Genomic DNA, 18,029 nt, shown 5'->3' with positions numbered 1-18,029 from the left:
ACCAAGGGCATGCAGCTTAGATTTTGCGCTGGCTGTCAGACAGACAATGTCTACCATAAACTAAGCACCCAGTTTGCTGTCACTGTGTTATTTCTTGCAAGACTTTGGGTTCTATCTGAAAAAGCAGAGTCAGATTTTATACCATGCTGTCATTCAGTGCAACGCTGGCTTCTCTAAAGCAGAGTTCATATGAACAAGAATGAGGTCTCAGAGCCAAATAATTCCTGGGAAACTCTGAGAGCATCCTTCCTTCCACCGAGGCCAGAAAAACTTCTTTGAGCCTAAAACAGCAGTATCTGTCTTTGAGGTCAACTATTTGACAAAGCGCTGTTTTGCTGCTGGCTTCTGCTGGATCACAAGCTGATGGTACTTGCTGGTCTATTTTATGTGCCGCAATCAGATATATTGGCCCTGTGGACACTTTGGGGCAGTTTGGTTATTATTCAGAGGCTGACAGAGGCAATACATCTCCCATTAATGGAAGCAAGTGTAATACAATTCATAAGCAAAAATGAAGCTAAGAGGAAAGGAAGAAAATTAAAAAGAACCATTGGCCTGATGAATATGTATCTGCTAACAACAGCATACTTTTCTAGCTGAGCGGGTTTAGCTGACTTTGAGATTTGATGAATTCCAAGGCCAGCACATCTGTGACAGAAATATAACCGACACTGCGATCTTACTGTGCTCCAAAACAGAGAGATAACAACAATATATCACAGAGGCAGGGATAGGGATGGAGTTGAGAGGGCAGAGGACCTAGGAAGGTGGTACAGAGCCAGAAGGCAGGGGCAAGAGTGGGAGATAAGAAACAGCCCATGCTTGATGCTTCTGACAGCTCTGTCTTCCTACAAGCTGCACCCACATCACCTGTCCTGCTCTGATCGCCACCAACTGAGCTTTGGGTGAACAGGACCAGGATGGCAAACCTACCTGTTGCCCCACTAAGCTCTGGCAGCCAGACAGACCAATACTCTGCACTCCTGAGCCCCTAACGTGACTTGCACAGCAACAGTTCCAATGGCAGTGGTAAGTATGCACAGGGAGACAAAGTATTTCAGTAAATTCTACTTCCCCATTTTACAGCATACAGGAATGGAGGCATAGCGAGGCTTTCACCCACCACAGAGTCCATCCATGCTTCTGTGGTACTTGCAGTGCTCCTCTCAGGGCAGCCACAACCTTCCAGGAGCAACTCGGTGGCAGGGCAGCACCGTTAGCCTCAGTTTCTCCGAGGAGGTCCCAACATACAGAAGCAGTTAGCACTGAATCTCCAAGACCTGAACACCCAAGTGTTCAGGACAGATGTGAGAGTATTCACACTTACAGAAAGTTTATATATCAAACTTGGATCATCTACAGGGAGCCTTAGGCTACAAAGCCTACGTTTCCCTTGAATGCAGAAGCTGAACATCCCAGGTTCTCCACCAAGCCAGGACATCTGAGTTTTGTGTCAAAGGCAGGTGATAAGGATACCCCTCCTCCTGGGAGTAACCCAAAAACCCTCTGATGGTCCTCACACCACACCAGCTGTGTACTAGGCCCAGGAATGCATGGCGATGTGCTACCTCATAGCCCAGAAAGCAGCCTTTGTGCATGCCCTGGGGTCCCTGCAGATACTGAGCTTGACACCAAGAGCTGCCCTATGGAGCAATCCCTTCCAGTTTTTGCAGCTTTGGATTAACCTGGTTGGGATTTGGGATAAGCAGCCCACACTTATCCTGTTCTCAAGGGACAATTCCTCTTGCCACAAAACTGCCTTGTGGAACCAAGTCTGCCTCAGTATCCTTTCCTTCTCCACCCTGGGACCTGTCCCCATGAAACCTCTGTCCCCAGCAGTCCCTACAAACCTAACAGGCACCAGGTAGCTGGACCCTGGCAGAGCCAGCAGTGATACTCTGCCTCCCGCTGGGTGCCACAGCTTATGTCCATCAGGACATCTCAGATGGACTCCTGGAGAGAAAACCATACCTACCTTCACCTTTGCAGAAGATATTCGGAAACAAGCTCACAAACAAAGGCAAGGCCCTGTCAGAGAGCTGGGTACCCCAGCCAGGACTCATTCTGCCCTCTGCTTACAGGCAAGCGAGCACAAAAGGCAGGAGAAAAGTATCAGGGCTTTGCAATCTGCTCTGGTTGCCTGCTGGTCTCCATGCGGAATATGAGACATTGCTCATGACATAGAAAGCCCTAGTTGTCCCAGCCTCCTCCCATTACTGCATCACTGTTGCTGTCAGAAGGGGAAATCAGAGCTGGGTCAGTGCCTCCATGGCATTTGTCTGACACTAGAATTTGAACCTGGCCCAAGACAACCCAAACCAAACATCAAGACAGTGAACTTCCACTGCACCAAAAGAGACAGCTTCAGCAAGAACCTGGGAGAACACTGCAAGTGTACATCTCCAAACTGCAAGGGAGTGGAAATGAGTCCCTGCAGGCTTTATTCAGAGTGCCTGAGCCCCTGCTGCGATGATTTGCTCAATACTGCCAAGACCACAGTGATTGCTGCAATGCTGCTGGGATCTCTCTGTACACTGTATAATTAACCAGTACAACAGGAGGGAGCCTAGAGCTTTGGGCTGATGTCATTTCTTCTTTTACAACCTAAATAGATGAGGCTGCAGCACACAAACCCCCCTTGCCAGGGATGATGTCTTGCCATGCTCTAGGAAGCCACTCAGTGATGCAGCAAGATCCTGACAAGGGACATGTCTCCATACATCTGAAGAGCTGCGGGATCCCAAGGCACAGTCAGATGAGACTCCTCTAAGGCACCAGAGGAAACAAGCCTACGGACTAGCAATAAAACCTATCCTTTTCAATGCATCAGCATAGCTCTCTGGAACAATCCTCATGCAGCATTATTACTGGAGCCTTGCACGCATATCCCCACTCCCAAGAAAACCTGCACCAGCAGTTAATAGACTTAAGTCTCTAGAGCTCCTGATATGAAATCACCATTCTGCAGAATTCGATGTATTTGGACAAACTTTTGGCAGTACATCCATAGACAGCTTCCCTGTATTGTCAGTGAAGCTATAAGCCAGACCGCTTGACTCCAAAGGTGGAGGGCAAGAAGAAATAATCAGTTACGCTTTATTCTACTATTCCATGGCTAAAGCAAATTCTTTAAAGATATAACTATTCTGGGAAACTTTTGTCATTTCTCCCTTCATTACTGCTGTATGTCAGACTACAAATCTAGAAAATATTGTGAGTTATTTCTCCTGGGAAATTAAAATTGGCTGTTGAAGAGGTTCCTCACATTCCTGGTACCACACACAGAAAAAAAAGAACTGCTGGTTAAAAGGATATGCTTCATTACCCACCCTTACAGGCTATTGCTACATGTGCACAAGCCTCGGGACACCTCAGAAGCCAGAGGTCTTCCTGGGCTAGCATGTTCTCTATAGGATGGCAGTTGAGTCAGAGCATGGAAAACTACCACGGATGCTAACCAGGACAGAAATAAAACTGCAGTGTTGTGAACACAATGTTGCAACACTTCTGGCTTAATGTCAGCCTCAGACAGGCTGCAACTGGCAGGTGGCATAAAATACAGATGGTGGATACACGATGACAAAGCACAAACACTCCAGCTGTTGTACCCTGGCTTTGCTACAGCAGAAAGCAATGTGACACAGGAGGGGATGGCACACCATGACTCAAAGCGATGGAAGTGATCTCTGCGCAAAAGCCAAATCATAAAGAGATGCAGAACCTATTTCCCCTACCTCAGCCCCTAAACAATGAGAATCAGCATGCTAGATCTCCACCAGCCTGAATACGAAAAAGCCGATCTTGAAAAGCTGAGCGCCACCAACTGTTGGTCAAATCACCTACTTCGTTTTGCAGTGGAGGAAGGCAATCCACAGAAAGGAAATCACTGCTCAAAGCAGACAAAAAAACAAAGAGAGCTGGCAACAGAAGTACTGAGATGACACTCAAAGTGCGTCCTCTTCAGGGCACTTAGGAGATAGGCAGTACCAAAGCTAACATCTGCCTCTTTCCATAAATAACTGCACCCACAGCGAGCTGTGGGACAGACCATAGCTCCCACTGGAGATGGCACTTTCTCCCCAAAACTGAAGTGCTCTGCAGTAACCTCTCATTTGGATGGGGTACAGCTTGGTTCCCCAGCTAAGGTGGAGATCTGGAGGAACAAACAACACCGTCACCTCCTGGCCCGACTTCTGGGTCAACAACAGTAGCAGTTTCATAACCTGGACATCTTGAAGACCACCTCCATCAGCTCAGAGTTAACATGTAACACTGAGAAGCCACTACCAGGCAATGACAGGACAGTGATGACTTGTCAAGGTCAGTGCAATAGTAAGAAATCCTTGCCCTCCCTTTCCTCTGGTTTCCATTTCCGAGGAGTCAGCTCCCACATGTCTGCAATGTGACTTAAAGCTAAGCTGTAGTAGGGAGGATGCAGCAAAAAGCAAGGACTTTGACCTTTGGTAGCCACCTGGGCTTCTACCATGGCTGCTTCTGCTGACATATCACGTGTATTTGCAGAAATAAATTAAATCAAATTTGAGATGCACTCAGAAAGTCAGAGTTGCATAACAGCTTGTTTCCCACAGGCTTGGATGGCTGCTCAGAGTGTTCGTGGTCATGTGGTAATTCCAAAATCACTGCTTCCTCTTTTTTGTTATTATTTTCATCAGCAAGTTAACCCTATAGAGGCCAAAGTGACCTGCTGTAGCTTCTACAGACAGCAACACCTGAAAATACTGGCAGCTACTGGTCCACTTGCACAGCAAAGCTTCTGCACAAACCCTGCAAAGCCAGCCTGCCCAGAAAGCATTTCCAAGACTATCCCTCCACCAGCTCCCTAACCTTTGGAAGCAATTATTTCTTCCAGTCACTTGTTACAAGGGTCTGATGATTTCTATAGGGTGCTCCCGGACATCACAAGTGATAGGTGGGAAGAAGAGAGCAGCCACTTTTGGCCAGAAGGTCTGAGGCAGCAAGGTCCCAGCTCTGGGGGGCCTCTACAACAGATTTACATGGCAGTGCAAGAAGGGTGTCCATCCAAGGTAAAAGTTACAGGGCCATCACCAGAGAGTTGGTTGCAGAAGTCAGTAACAGCAGATTTTTAGATTCTATGTTTGATAAAGAGGAGAAAATACTTACTATCATTTGATGTAAAGACACCCACATGCCAGGAGGGAAGACAGACATGAGCAAAACTCTGAATGTGAAACTGATTGTTCCATAAATAATGGAATAAATGGAAATCAAAAGACTGAGAATGCTGGACAAGACAGAAGGGGAGAGACTCATGCAGTAGCCCACTTATATTCAGTCCCAGAGCATCTGTGTAACATGAACATAGCCATTTAGGAAAGGTTTCCACTCAGGACTTGAGGCCAGGCTACACTCTATGTCCGTACATCATTACAAGCAGTACCAGGACTCAGTACTGTGGGCAGTCAGACTTCTAGACCTCACCTTACTGCACTTCAGGAGCTCAAGAGCATGTTGAGCTAGTTGTGGAGACATAGTCTAACTGTAATGAAGCAGGAGCCCTGGGACACATTCCAAAACCAGCTCTGGCCGTGCAGGATGCTCTTAACGCTCAGCTGATCAGCTCCCACTCTCTACAATATTCCTACTGCTCTGACATTACTGCTCCGACACTACTGCTCCCTTGGTCACATCATGCTGCTGCAGGCTACAGTGGTGTGAAACTGCAGTTGTACTGACACTGGTGGCTCTCAGCCTTATAGGGGCTATAGGAGTAACCAAAGAGAGAACATGATCCCCTTCCTTGGAAAAAAAAAAATAGTTTCACTTATTTTAAAAGGAAGAAGAGGTTGGGATTATTCTAGGGTTTAGTCCAAGATGAGAAGGGATTTTGCACTGCTCAGACAGCAGGCATTCTTCGTCTCAGGCCATGCAAATATTCAGAATCAGGGCTCTGGTTGATTGAAGGACATGGGGTTTTGCTTGCATAAACAGAGATTTTTTCTGTACTTATGTGCAACAGAACTCAAAGTCTGTTTAAACCTGCCAGCCTTGTGTCCAGACTCACAGATGACACTGGAAGGGAGATCCAGATGTGGTGTAAGTCCAGGTTATACAAAGGGACTGGTATTTCTGTGATTAAATTTGGCCTCCTTTCTACAGAGGACCATTTCATTCTTCAGGTCAACATGTGAACTGACAGTGCTCTAATATCCTTCGTTAATCCCCATACACTACGTGTAAGGTGAGCCCTTACATATAATAATCAATACATCTGAACACTGTAAGGACACACATTAAGAGCCCTTAATATATAGCCCTTGCAGCAGAGCTCAGCTTTAGGCAGGCTCCTGCAGCCTGTCAGGAGGCCACAGTTAGGAAATGCTTTTTACAACAAGCTCTCCCAGCCTCACTAGAAACCTGACATTGTGTCTCTTGGCACATCAAGCCAGCTGACGCAAGGATCTGCCAAGTGACCTCATTCAGGGAGGAGGAGGAGGAAGAGAAATTCTCAGCTATTGCTTACCGCCGGCTCAATGGTGAAGGTATCATCAGAGGAAAGCATGGAGTCACCTTGCACCTTTGCCCTCTGGCTCTGGAAGGTGCGGGAGAGAAGGGAAAGGCGTTCTTGGAGAGTGGGGTCCATCACGCACTTCTTGAGAGAATAATCCTTCTCGTCCTCTTTCTGCTTCTGCAGCCTGCGACACAGCCTGCAGCCACGGGGAGAGACAAACCAAGCAGACAATTTAATAAGCAACATATGTGCAGAGACTGTCACGTAAGTGCAGGGGCAGCAAAGCACTCAGGGAGGAACCGCAGCAGCTCAGCAAGGGGCTGACCCCGAGCCACGGGGTCCCAAATGGATCACATTATCACTTGTTCACTGGCATGGCAGCTATTTTTACTCCACACCTAAAAGTTAAAAAGAGGTTTTTGAAAACCAGCAGCCTTCAAGAGAGCCTCCTGGCTCAAAGCCACTGCCACAACTGATGGAGAATCCACCAACCACCTGAACTGGCTTTTCCCACCATCAAGCTGCTCAGGGGAGGCAGACAGAGATCAAGGAGCACCCACTGCATTGCTTCACTGGGAAGGGGAGAAGCAGCTGGGTTTCAGCTGCAGGTTACTAGCATCACTCTTTTTCTTCCCTTTTAGACCTACAGGGATAAGCAAACTATCTGCTCTCTGCTCCCTATGCTGCCTTCCATCAGAGGATCCCAGAGCACTTTAAAAGCAAACTAATGAATTCAGGTGTTGCATTACTTTGGTGAAATTAATGGGTTTATATCCATGAAAACAGAGACCCTGAGAGGGGAAGAGGCTTTGCCTAGTATGACCCAATAAAGAAGTCAGGACCAGCATCTCTGAATCCAAACCCTTACATCTAGCCTTGAACCACCTTATCTTTTTTCCTCTTTTTGACCTTCTCTGTAGAGCTCTGACACAGTTAATCTCTCCCTCCCTTAAAGTTGTAACAGAAATCATTCTAGTGTTTAAAGATCACAACCAGAAGAGCACTGCTACAAAGCAGTTGCTTCCTAGCTGGCATATTGCTGTCTTCCCTTCATGCTCGAGTCCCCTGGCCATGAAGAACCAGCAAGCGACAACTCTGGGGGGATGAGTGGAAGGCTCTATATGTAGTAAATTGAGGCAACGCAGTATACACAGGATAGCGATCATCACCCAGCTAAATTCCAATACAATTAGAAAGGAAATACACTCATGGACATTACTAGCTGCACAGACAGAGCCTCAGGCAAATGCTGTCACCAGTGCCAAAAATACGTGCTTTGGCAAGCTCCTCGTGGAGCGCAATGGGAAATGTTTCTCCATGGCTGACCTACAATGCTGTGCATCAGGAGGGCTTCCAGCCACTAAGATAAGCAACCCTCAGCTCAACCTCCATCAACAGACAATAATTCCACCATTAGATCCCAGAGAGTCCTGCAGAAGGGAAACAGAGCAAATCCCTGTATAGGCCTTCTAATGATCCAGGTCTTTTGGGGTCACATCCCTGTGCAGGGTCCTCTCATGAAAGTCCTCTCTGCTCTGAGATCTCAAAAGCTTCTCTGACAGCAGGAGAGTGGCCTTGGAGCTACTACCATCCCTAAGGTTGCAAGTAAGGGAGAATAAAACGTCCTGGTCAGAGTCTAGGACACAAACTGGCATGAGATCAAAAAAAAAATCAGGTTTAAGTTAACTGGGAAAACCTGGTTGCTTCTGAGGAGAAAAAGGATCACTCAAAGTCCAGTCTGAGGCAGACGGGAAAAAGATGGCAAAGGGACAGTGCAGGGAAGAACCAAGAGAAGGTCATGAGGTAATTTTTTTTTAACACACTGAGCTTGCACAGAACTCACACACTGTGTAATTAAAAATAGAGAACAGTGGAAAACTAGTTTTGGCCTTGAAGGCATTTCTGACCTAATTATGTTGAACTTTATTTGCTCAGAAGCCCTTAAAAAATGCTCCAGTTTAAGGCAGTTTCCTGACCAGGAATGGGTTCAGACTGACTCCTACATACCTACATCCATCCAAGTCTGAAAAGTCATACAAGTATTCCCTAAATCATCCAAGCTTTTAAGTGTAATTTCCAGTTCAACCCCCTGGGCTATTAGTGTTTCTCTGCTGCCCGAAATGGGAATTTCAAAGCTTCACCAAAGACACCCTCTGAAGAACCTGCCCCACCTCTCACCACCATGAAGACACAGTTTGCTGAAGCCCAAACACAAGTCCAAGTCCTGTGCTGCCCTACCTTCCCTGCAGAACCATCAACCTCCAAACTCTCCCCAGCCTCTAAGGAAGGGTAGAAATACCTCACTGTGCTGGACACCACGACAGCGCAAGGCAGTTCAACAGCCTACAGCAGGATGGCTTCAACTGTCGGGGCCAAAGCACTCTACCCTGCACAGCAATGGAAAAGGAGCCTGCCATCTTATCAAAGCTGGAGTGGAAGAAACTGCAGTGAATATAACAACAGTTATGCTACCTGCAGCTATCTTAAGTGCTACTACTCAGTGCAGTCCCAGGTAACAAGTGCTGACACTTCCCCCAGCCTCATGGACCTTCTGTAGCCCAGGGATCTCTGGACCTCACTGTTCTGTGGCTCCCACAAACATGAATTTGCTCTCTGAGGAAACCCAGCCACTGCGATCGACCTTTCCTCCCCAAAACATCCTCAGCTTGAGTATGGATGGAACTGGAATGGGAAACTCTGAGCTTGATTACCCTGAAGCCCAGCAACACAAATCATGATGCTGTGGATGGTTTAATTGTCCTAAACCATTCAAAAGCACCAATACCCCTTGAGGCATAAGTTAGTTTTACCCTTGGGCAGTGTATCTTACTGAAATTAATCTTTCAAACAAACCTCAGCTTCTGATGATTCTCCTCTTCCTGAGTAACAAAAGCCTTCCACTGGAAGTGGGCTATGATTTCACTCTGATTGTGGATGACCATAGATCTGTAGTTTGACAGCGTGAGGTAAGTCTTCTCAAGTGTCAAGGAATTCCTGTCTAGCCTGATATTGACATCTACAGCCGCTCCATAAAGGCTTGTGTGAATATTTTCACCTGGAAAAAAGCAGAGGGAAGTCTTTGGTCATCTCATTTGCTGATGGAAGTACAAGAAACAGAGTAAACTGCAGATAACAGAACAAAGTGTTAGAGCTTTTAGCTATATTAGCAGTTCCACAGATCAGTACATTTATCACTTCCCAATAGCTGCATGTGTACAGCATGAGGATATCCTGGACACCACCTGAAGCACCTCATTTCTGGGTGTGTTTGTTAAGATTTATCCCCAAAGTGACAGTATTTACAGTGAGATTTTTCAGATGTGCCCAGGTGACCTTTGGGCTGCCATCCCACTCAGGTCACAGGGAATTCTGCATCGAAGTAATTCAGACGACTCTGAGGAGTCACGCCTCAGTCACAGCTTGCCCAGGGGCTCCTGTGGGCACAGCACCAGTGTTGTGTCTCTCCTGATCCCTTGTTGCTGACAAGCAAAGATGCCTGGGGGCACGTGGGCAGAAAAGGGAGGTTCAGAGGAACAAGGGAAGTGACAGCTCATGGCAGGATGGGACGCGGAAGAGAATTTCACTGTTGTAGAAGCAATGCCCTCACTTGCTATGGGTTTGTGAAGATACATCAAAATGAGACTGGTAGGGCACAGCCCACACCAACCTGCCCATTACAGTCCTGCAAGCCCACTTCTTCAGCCTGGATCCTGTTGCTTATGTTTGAGTGTGCAAGTCTACACTGACTGTTCCCAAGCTCTTCAACAACCAGAGCGAGGACATCTTTGCTTTCCACCTCAGACCAAGCTGAAGAGGAGAGCGCCCCTGTCTGTGCACATCACCTGATTAATGATTCAAGTCTTGCTGGAGTACCTGCCAGCATTTCACCTTCCAGAACAGACTCCCACCAACGGCTCCCTTATTTCCACAGCTTTCAAACCTTCATTCTTCTCAACCAAGTAACTCCTGGGGGTCAACTGAGCTCAAACTTCAGGACCAAGCCCATGCTTCCTGTTGCAGGTGAGTGTTTCCCACGTGAGGTGCAAAGAGTGAACATCAGACATGCTCTCTAGAAGTGGAACTTCTATGGAGTGGTGTTTAAAGCCTCAGAGACAGTCCCAACTGGCAAGTGCAGCAACCTGGTCATATACTGGAGAGCATTGCCCTGCAAAGGCAGAGCCTTCTCCTCACTGCACACTACAGGAAGGCAGCCAGTGGATGGACCCGCCTTTAAAAGGCTACCATGCAGCAAGGAGAGCGCTGAATGGACTCCTTAAATCCTAAGCCAGACAACACAGCAGTATCGCATTCATTCTCAGAGGGGGGCTGAGGAATGAAGCAAGACTCACCCTTAAAACAGTAGATCTCTACAGTCACTCATTCATCTCCACACATGGAGAATTCAGCCTTCACGCCTGTATAACCCCCAATTTCTTCACTCTTAAGGGAGTCTGGCATGGTAGGGATTTGTGGCCAGAGATGAGTTACATCGCAAGAAAGCCAGCAGTGTTTCCAATGATTGGGCAATCTGCTTTCTATAATGGACAACTTAGCAAATAAAAATAACTGAAGTTCAGAAGAGTTAGAGGCATTTATAAGCATTGCCTTTCCCCTTCACTGAATCCTCAGCATACATTGGCAAGCAGAGGAACCAGGACCCAAGAAATGGAAGATGTGCACAACTCGGGTCACGGAAACACGAGCTAACACTCTACAATGATCAAGACAAACTACTACAAAAGACATACCATAAAAACTATCATCATCTCACCATCTCAGCCCATGGTCATGTGAGTGTTGAAATATTTGGTCTAGTTCTGATCTCAAAAAACAAGCTAAAGAATTTGAAATTAAATAAAGAAGGGAAGAACGATTAAAAGTATGAAGCAACTTTTATATGAAGACGAAATAGGATTCCTCAACCTAGAAGGGAGATAGGTGGGAGAGGTTTGTAAAAGCAAGAATGGCTTGGGAAATGTGAATCAGGAAAAATTTGTCATGATTTGTCATAAAACAGAAACCCAAGAGCCGGAAATAATGTCAGCAGTCAGAAATTACACAAAAGTAGTATTTTCCAGGGAATATTCCTTCCTTTGGAATATACTCCCATAGGAAGCTGTAGAGGCTAACAGCTATAAATCCAGGGAGCAACCGGACAAATTCTTGGAAGAGAAAACCATCAGAAGCTATTAAACAAAGATGAGAATAAAGCCTCCAGCACAGAAAAGCGCTAACTCCAGAGCCCAGGAGGGAGAAAGCATATGTACTGCCTGTTTCTACGCGCTTTGCTAAGCGTCCCCTATTGCTGCTCTCCTGGAAAGGAGCTGTGGACACCACCTTTACACTCCCGGCTGCAGGCACCAAGGCCTCTTTTGAAGGCTGGAGGGTTTGTTGGAGCACCTTCTACCACAAAGAGAAATATCTGGCATTGTTCTGAATACATAAACCCACAAATCACTCAGTACAGTAGAGCATGCACAGATGCCAGTGAGTCAGGAGGAAGCCACAGATCTGTCTGCCAGGCAGATGAACTGACACAGAGCAGAACTGTCAGGGTTGGCCAAGGGCAGCTGCAGACTTCATTCCCTGAGTGCCAGATTAGATGCGACATTGTATTTAAGACTCTTGGTTGTTTAATACACCAGTTAAAAAAAAATAAATCTCTGTACTGCAACAGCAACGTAGCACTAGGTATTTCACTTGACAGGGTAATGTCCATAGTGTGTAGTTTGGGATGCTTTGCTGCCATGAAAGCATGTTTACTGACTCCGGGTGTATCTGCCCTATCATTATTTACACAACATGATCTTATTACAGGCTGTCATTTCCCTCATTCTTACATGCTTTTGATACATTTCCTACAGATGGCAGGACACAGCTCTCGCTCTGCAACCTGAATGAAGCAATGCCTGAACCTGAAATTAAAAGCTAGACTTTTTAGACAGCAGTAGAGCAGATGCTTTGGGTTGCACACTCCTGAACAGTGCTCTTTGTCACAGCAGAAACATTGCTGTGTTTTATTCCAGCATCCATCAGCGTGACTACGGACAGAGGTATCTCAGCACATTGCAGTAACTTTTCACTACCTTGAAGTAAGAAATCTAGCATTGGCTCATCCTCTGTGGGGCCTGTTGTGCAGGAAAAAAGAAAAAGAGGGAGTTTATACAAGAGCTAAAACATCTTTCTGAATTCTTCTAATACCACATGATCATCCTGGTACAAGAGGGAATAGTTTTCAGAGCAGTACAAATTGTTCTTAAATAGAAAGGCAAATTTTGTTTAGTCTGAAAGTATAGTTCAATGAATGGATGAGCAAACCTTCAAACAAGATTTCAAAACAAATTTGGGGGTTTATGAAGAATGTTTTCCTGGTATTCAACAGTTAGTACTTTCCTTCATTGATCACTGCTCTAAATATTAAGAAGCTGGTAGCCAGATTGATTAGACTGAATAGAAACAAAACAGCACTCTGCTGCATTTCATCTTCACTGAGACATATTCTTCCTCTAGCCCTGTCACCCTCTCTTTGCTGAATTTCGATTTTAAATTGTTTTAGGAGTCCATGACAGTCAAATTTGGAATATTTGGGTAGCATGGAAAGCAAGTTTAATTTCATTTGCCCTGTTTGTCAGTAGCCTGTGCCTTGCTCGCATCTCTTATGAACACAGCTGAAGAGAGACAGGTCCTGCTGCTTTTTCACTGAAAATACAAGCAAGCAATGAAAGCTGAGCTCTTCACTCAAAAGGGTGTTATTGTACCTCTGTATTGATCTGCGATAAGGAACTCTCTTGCTCCTGCTAATATCATACCCAACTCCCTCACCACTGCCAGCACATTCTTGTTTTTCAAACAGGATGCAAAGGTTGGCTGTTACCACTTCACCAGGCTAAGCAATCTCTGGAAAGCTGGAAAAGTCACCTACAGCTGGATCCAGTCCTCCCCACCGTATGCTTTTTGCTGTGCCTCCCACAGAGCTACCACTAGATCAGAGTCAGGAGCATTGCTCTGAGATGTTTCGCTGTCGGGAACCTAATGGCATCACCTATGAGGTGCGCTGGGTCTCCACCGACCTGAGAAAGGCCATCTGTCAGTCCCCCTGTTTGTATTTCCAGCACTAGAGCAAAACACAGAGCACTGACAGTCATTTTTAAGTGTTTCTCTAGGCGGTGTTCATGACATAACTTCAGACATCATTAAACCACCACATTATTTACTCTAACCTTGAAAGCAGCTTGTTTATAAACCTCACCACTAAACACCTGCTGCTGCTAACACAAGTGTTTCTAAAGAATCATTCCCAGGCTACAACAAAGCTTCAAGCATCCTAATCATTACTGTTGCCACAGTTATTGCTGTTAATCATCAGAAGCTGCCAGCACAGCCCAGGCCTCAGCAAAGCACCCACTGAGCCCATGCAGCACATTGCAAGAGGGTCCCTACCATGAAGGCATTGTGAGGAACCCTAAGACAAGAGATGGGGATGAAAAGGGAGATGGAAAGCAATGACCAGCCAGCAGTGGCCTACAGGACAGGTTGCAGGCTCTTCAGATTGCTCTGTTGCACATTAAAAGTCATCTCCTTTTCAATCAGGCTCCTTGTTGTGCATCCTTCTATAATGGAGCACCCGGAGCACTCCCCATTACCTCCTCTGCATTGCGCTTAGGAAGATTCGTTTGCCTTGTTACAGGATGAAATACTCCAGCACAGGAATATCAGGGAGCCAGCACAGAGGCTTTGTTCTGCCCAGCGTGAAGGAGCCTCGCAGAATGTATTGAAAAGGACAATGAAACCATCCGATGACGAAAGACAGCACTGCTGCATATCCAGGATGCCGTGGGCTATTTTTAATCATTATTGCTACTGCAGTAATGATACGCTGGGGTACCTGACTGGCTGAAACATTGCTTTTAGCCCACGGGGAAAACAGTGCAGGATTTTTCATTCTGATGGCCTGGCAAAGACATGCCCAATATACCACTTCATAAATCAATCTCCCTTCAAGATGCTTCTCTGCTTCTCAACAGATGTTGATTGATCCACAAGAAAAGGAGGCTAATGAATGGTCAGTTCTGCCCTGAACTACATCCAGAGCTAATGACACCTAAGAACATACTAGTGATTTCCACTGATGATAGAGTAGACAAGCTGCAGTCAAGGATGATCTGCAGAGAGATGAAAACCACATCCTTCTAGAAATCTTTCATGTGCTAGCGTCACATGGAAGTCTGTTTCTGTGCATACCTGGGGACGAACAAAACAGACAAAAGAAGATTTTTAACTTCCAAACGACCCTCCTAGTACACACCCCCCAGTCTGCACTCATGCAGTCAACTCAGTGGGTTGCTTTAGCTGGGTTTTTGTCAGGAGGGGTGTTATGTAGTTGGGGAGCTATAAAGCTGTGCAAAAATGTCTCAAGCAAATGAAGTAAAAACTTAATTCCCCTTCATCTACCCTCAAAGTGACTGACCACCTGTCTTGAAATAGAAGGCCCTGGAGAGTGGGCAAAGGCCATACTCCTTTTACAAGCAGTAGAACAACTGCATCTAAATCAGTATATTTAAAAAAATCATTATTACAAGCAGTTCTAGGAAAGTGGAACAAAGACAGGAAGCAGTTGTTACCTATTAGCTGTTTTGACATAAATTAACACTTTGGAGACCAATTAGACTCCCCCATCAATCTATTTGGACTATAAAAGCCTATAACCAATCAGTTGTATAAAGTATTAGTTACCAATCCTTGGTCTGTTGCAGTGCTGCTACTATTCAGATGCAAAGTCAACATATAATTGCACAAACTTCTATTTATGCCTTTTTTTGCCTACAATATATGCCTCCCTCTGCTCACTTTGAAGCAGACATACAAGAACATAAAAGTCTGACAGAAACCAGCCATACTGCTGAGGATTCTCACAAGCAAAGGAAGAAAAGCACAACATGCATTCACCACTTGCGACAAGCAGAAAGAAAAATCCCTCTGCAAAGTTTTTAAATGCCTGCTAGTCCAAGGAAAAGCTAGAGAAGCCTCTTGTAATAACTACAGCATCAGAGTTGGCTTACACCTTAGGATAACACAGGAAACAAGATCTTCTTTACAAACTCACAGAATAAAATAAGTTTCTGACTGTCTGCCAGCACTAAACACAAAGAAAAAACGTTAGAACAGTTAGTGCACTGCAGTGAAGCTTTGGAGTCAAAAGAGGGTGCTGCTCAGGAAGCAAATTTCCCCACCTCTTAGCACTTGTAAGAAGCTATTATAAATATGCCTGGTGTTGAAGGAATGGAGAGCTGCATGAAGACGAACGACTACAGACTTGAATAGCAGTGGCACACAGTGGTGGCCATCAGAAGTTCAGGGTCTGTTGCCACAAGTTTAGCTCAACAGTAACTTAATGCTACTCACAGCAACATCAGAGCCCCTGTAAACACTAGCACAATACTAAGATTAAAACCAGAAAATGGTTTTGGTGTTCCCTCCCAGTATCCTGCACAACACAGGGACAACTTGGATAAATATCTAAGGTGGTAGTGAGTTTGCTCATGCAAGTACTGAGCCTCCTCTGCTCTGGCTGAAGTCAGTACAGACTGAGAACACTCAGCAACTTGAGTGATCTCAGGAATGTAAAATGCAACACAACAAGGGCTAAACCTCAGTTAAACCCTGCTGCCTATCCACATCCATCAGTGGATTTACAAAGAAGAAAAGAGAAAGGAAAACACTTGATCTGGAGACTAAATCAATAGGATTTTCATTTCATTTTCAAACAAGTTCCTGGAAGCCATTGATTGCAATGCCAGTGTTGCAAGACAGATGATAAGACCCTTGGTAGAAAGGGGGGTTCTTAAAAGAAAGGGAACAGAGCTATACAAAGTTGGTTGTTTTCTCCAAAGTCTACATAAAACTACAGAGGAATATCACAGCAAGGCAGTGCTTTATCCTTGTGGGTGGCTGAGATACTCAGAAGTGCTGGCACATCCCTGCTACAGTAACTTGTTCAGCCTCAAACAGCAATGAACAACCAGAGCTAGGATTTAATGAGTTTCCTGCATGTATGCAGTGACCACTAACACACCGTCAAGCCCTTGCATGGGTGGCCTCCTTTACCAAAGTAAGCCGTTTCAGCTAAACCCAGCATCAATTTTGCCTGAAGAAAGGGATTCAGCATCCTGACACGTTTACATTCCCAGCTGGCAGCCCCATGCTGATGCATACAGGAGCTGAACAGTCACTAACACCGCTGACAATTCCCCTTGGCCCATTTGCAATGTGATGTAGCCCCTACACTACAGTTTATCACAGTCGCCAAGATGCACAGGCTTTGCTTCCCCAGCTGCCAGTCAAGCACACCCAGTTCTGTAGCTACCCGTCATCTTCACCAAACCCAGATGCCTCTACGACATCACATCATTCCACAGGTCACTAAAGAGCTCCACATTAGGTCCCTAATTAGTCATTTTTAAATATGCCTTAATTTTTTCTGTGATCTAATGCCTCATTTTCCCCATTTGAGATGAAACATCAGTGTTTTCTTCAAGCTGGCAGTTATCACTCATGGCTCCAAAGGCTGCTGCAGCGCAGAAGAGCTGTCTATGGTCAGACCCAGAAGGGCAGAGACACCTCAGGACAGTGGGTCAGAGCATCTGTGTAGGGCAAAGACCTAGATTCCACTTCTGACATCCCCCTGTAACCCTGAGCATTGCCGCAACATTAAGCACAATGACTCCCATTCAGTTAAGATCTACCCAGGAAGTTTTTTGGTTTGGTTTTGTGTTTTGTCTTTTTCTGTTTGTTTTTTTGTCGTTGTTTTGGGTTTTTTTTCTTTCTTCCACCACCCCAAGGAAGTCACATCTATCCTACAAGCATCCAGGCTGGCTCAGAGGAAGGGGAAGACCACAGACCTGCTAATCATGCTTGCTCCAGACACCGAGAGGGCTAGCAATTGCAGAGGTAGCCCACACAGGCAGATATTGACCAACCCAAACCACACATCACCACAGCTCTCAGGTGCTCAGTACCCAAATCCCCTGCAGCAATGCCCTTAGCACAGCCAGCCTAAGTACGTGGCTGTGGCTGTCAGCCAGCCTTCAGGATTGGAGATGACCACCAGAGAGACTAGAGGGACACTGTCAGGGAGGAAACATCTCAGGTCAGGGCTTGTTTCTCCCTGCTGCAATCTAGTGCTATGTAACATGAGGCTGATCATGTTTTGCCCTACATCTAGCAAGAAGCAATGGGCAGGAAGCGATGCTGGGGACCCCCGTAAGTTCAGGGCTACCCAGGAAAGCTCAGAGGCAGCGGAACAAGGCAGCCAGACCCTTCCCTGACCCAGGGCAACGCAAGCTCAGCTCCACATTGTGTCCAGCTCTGGAGAAACATATCTAGCTGCTCTCTCTTCACCCATACAGAAATAACCTGAATCTGGCAGAAAGCAAGTTTTGCTCCCCAGGGCTCAGGAGGAGAGACACTATTTCATCCAGTTCCTATGGGGAAAGCAACTAACCCAGTGCAGGAAAATTCAATCTGATTGACAACTATAGAG

The 18,029-nt window shown here is 45.9% G+C and overlaps 1 protein-coding gene across 1 annotated transcript in view; it reads right to left on the bottom strand.

Moving 5' to 3' along the window:
- LOC104350187 (axonemal central pair apparatus protein HYDIN) overlaps positions 1-18,029 on the bottom strand; it is a 96,745-nt gene that overhangs the window by 48,280 nt on the left and 30,436 nt on the right. Inside the window, exons 7-8 of the mRNA XM_086468819.1 lie at positions 9,344-9,545; positions 6,503-6,686 (exon numbers count right to left, since the gene is read on the bottom strand). Coding sequence (XP_086324945.1) covers positions 6,503-6,686; positions 9,344-9,545 — 386 coding nt within the window. The remainder of the gene's footprint in view (positions 1-6,502; positions 6,687-9,343; positions 9,546-18,029) is intronic.

Source organism: Leptosomus discolor, chromosome 8 (assembly GCF_034619465.1).
Source record: "Leptosomus discolor isolate bLepDis1 chromosome 8, bLepDis1.hap2, whole genome shotgun sequence".
NCBI lineage: Eukaryota > Metazoa > Chordata > Aves > Leptosomiformes > Leptosomidae > Leptosomus > Leptosomus discolor.
Note: the sequence above shows the minus strand (reverse complement) of the source record. Positions and strands in the feature narration are given on the sequence as shown.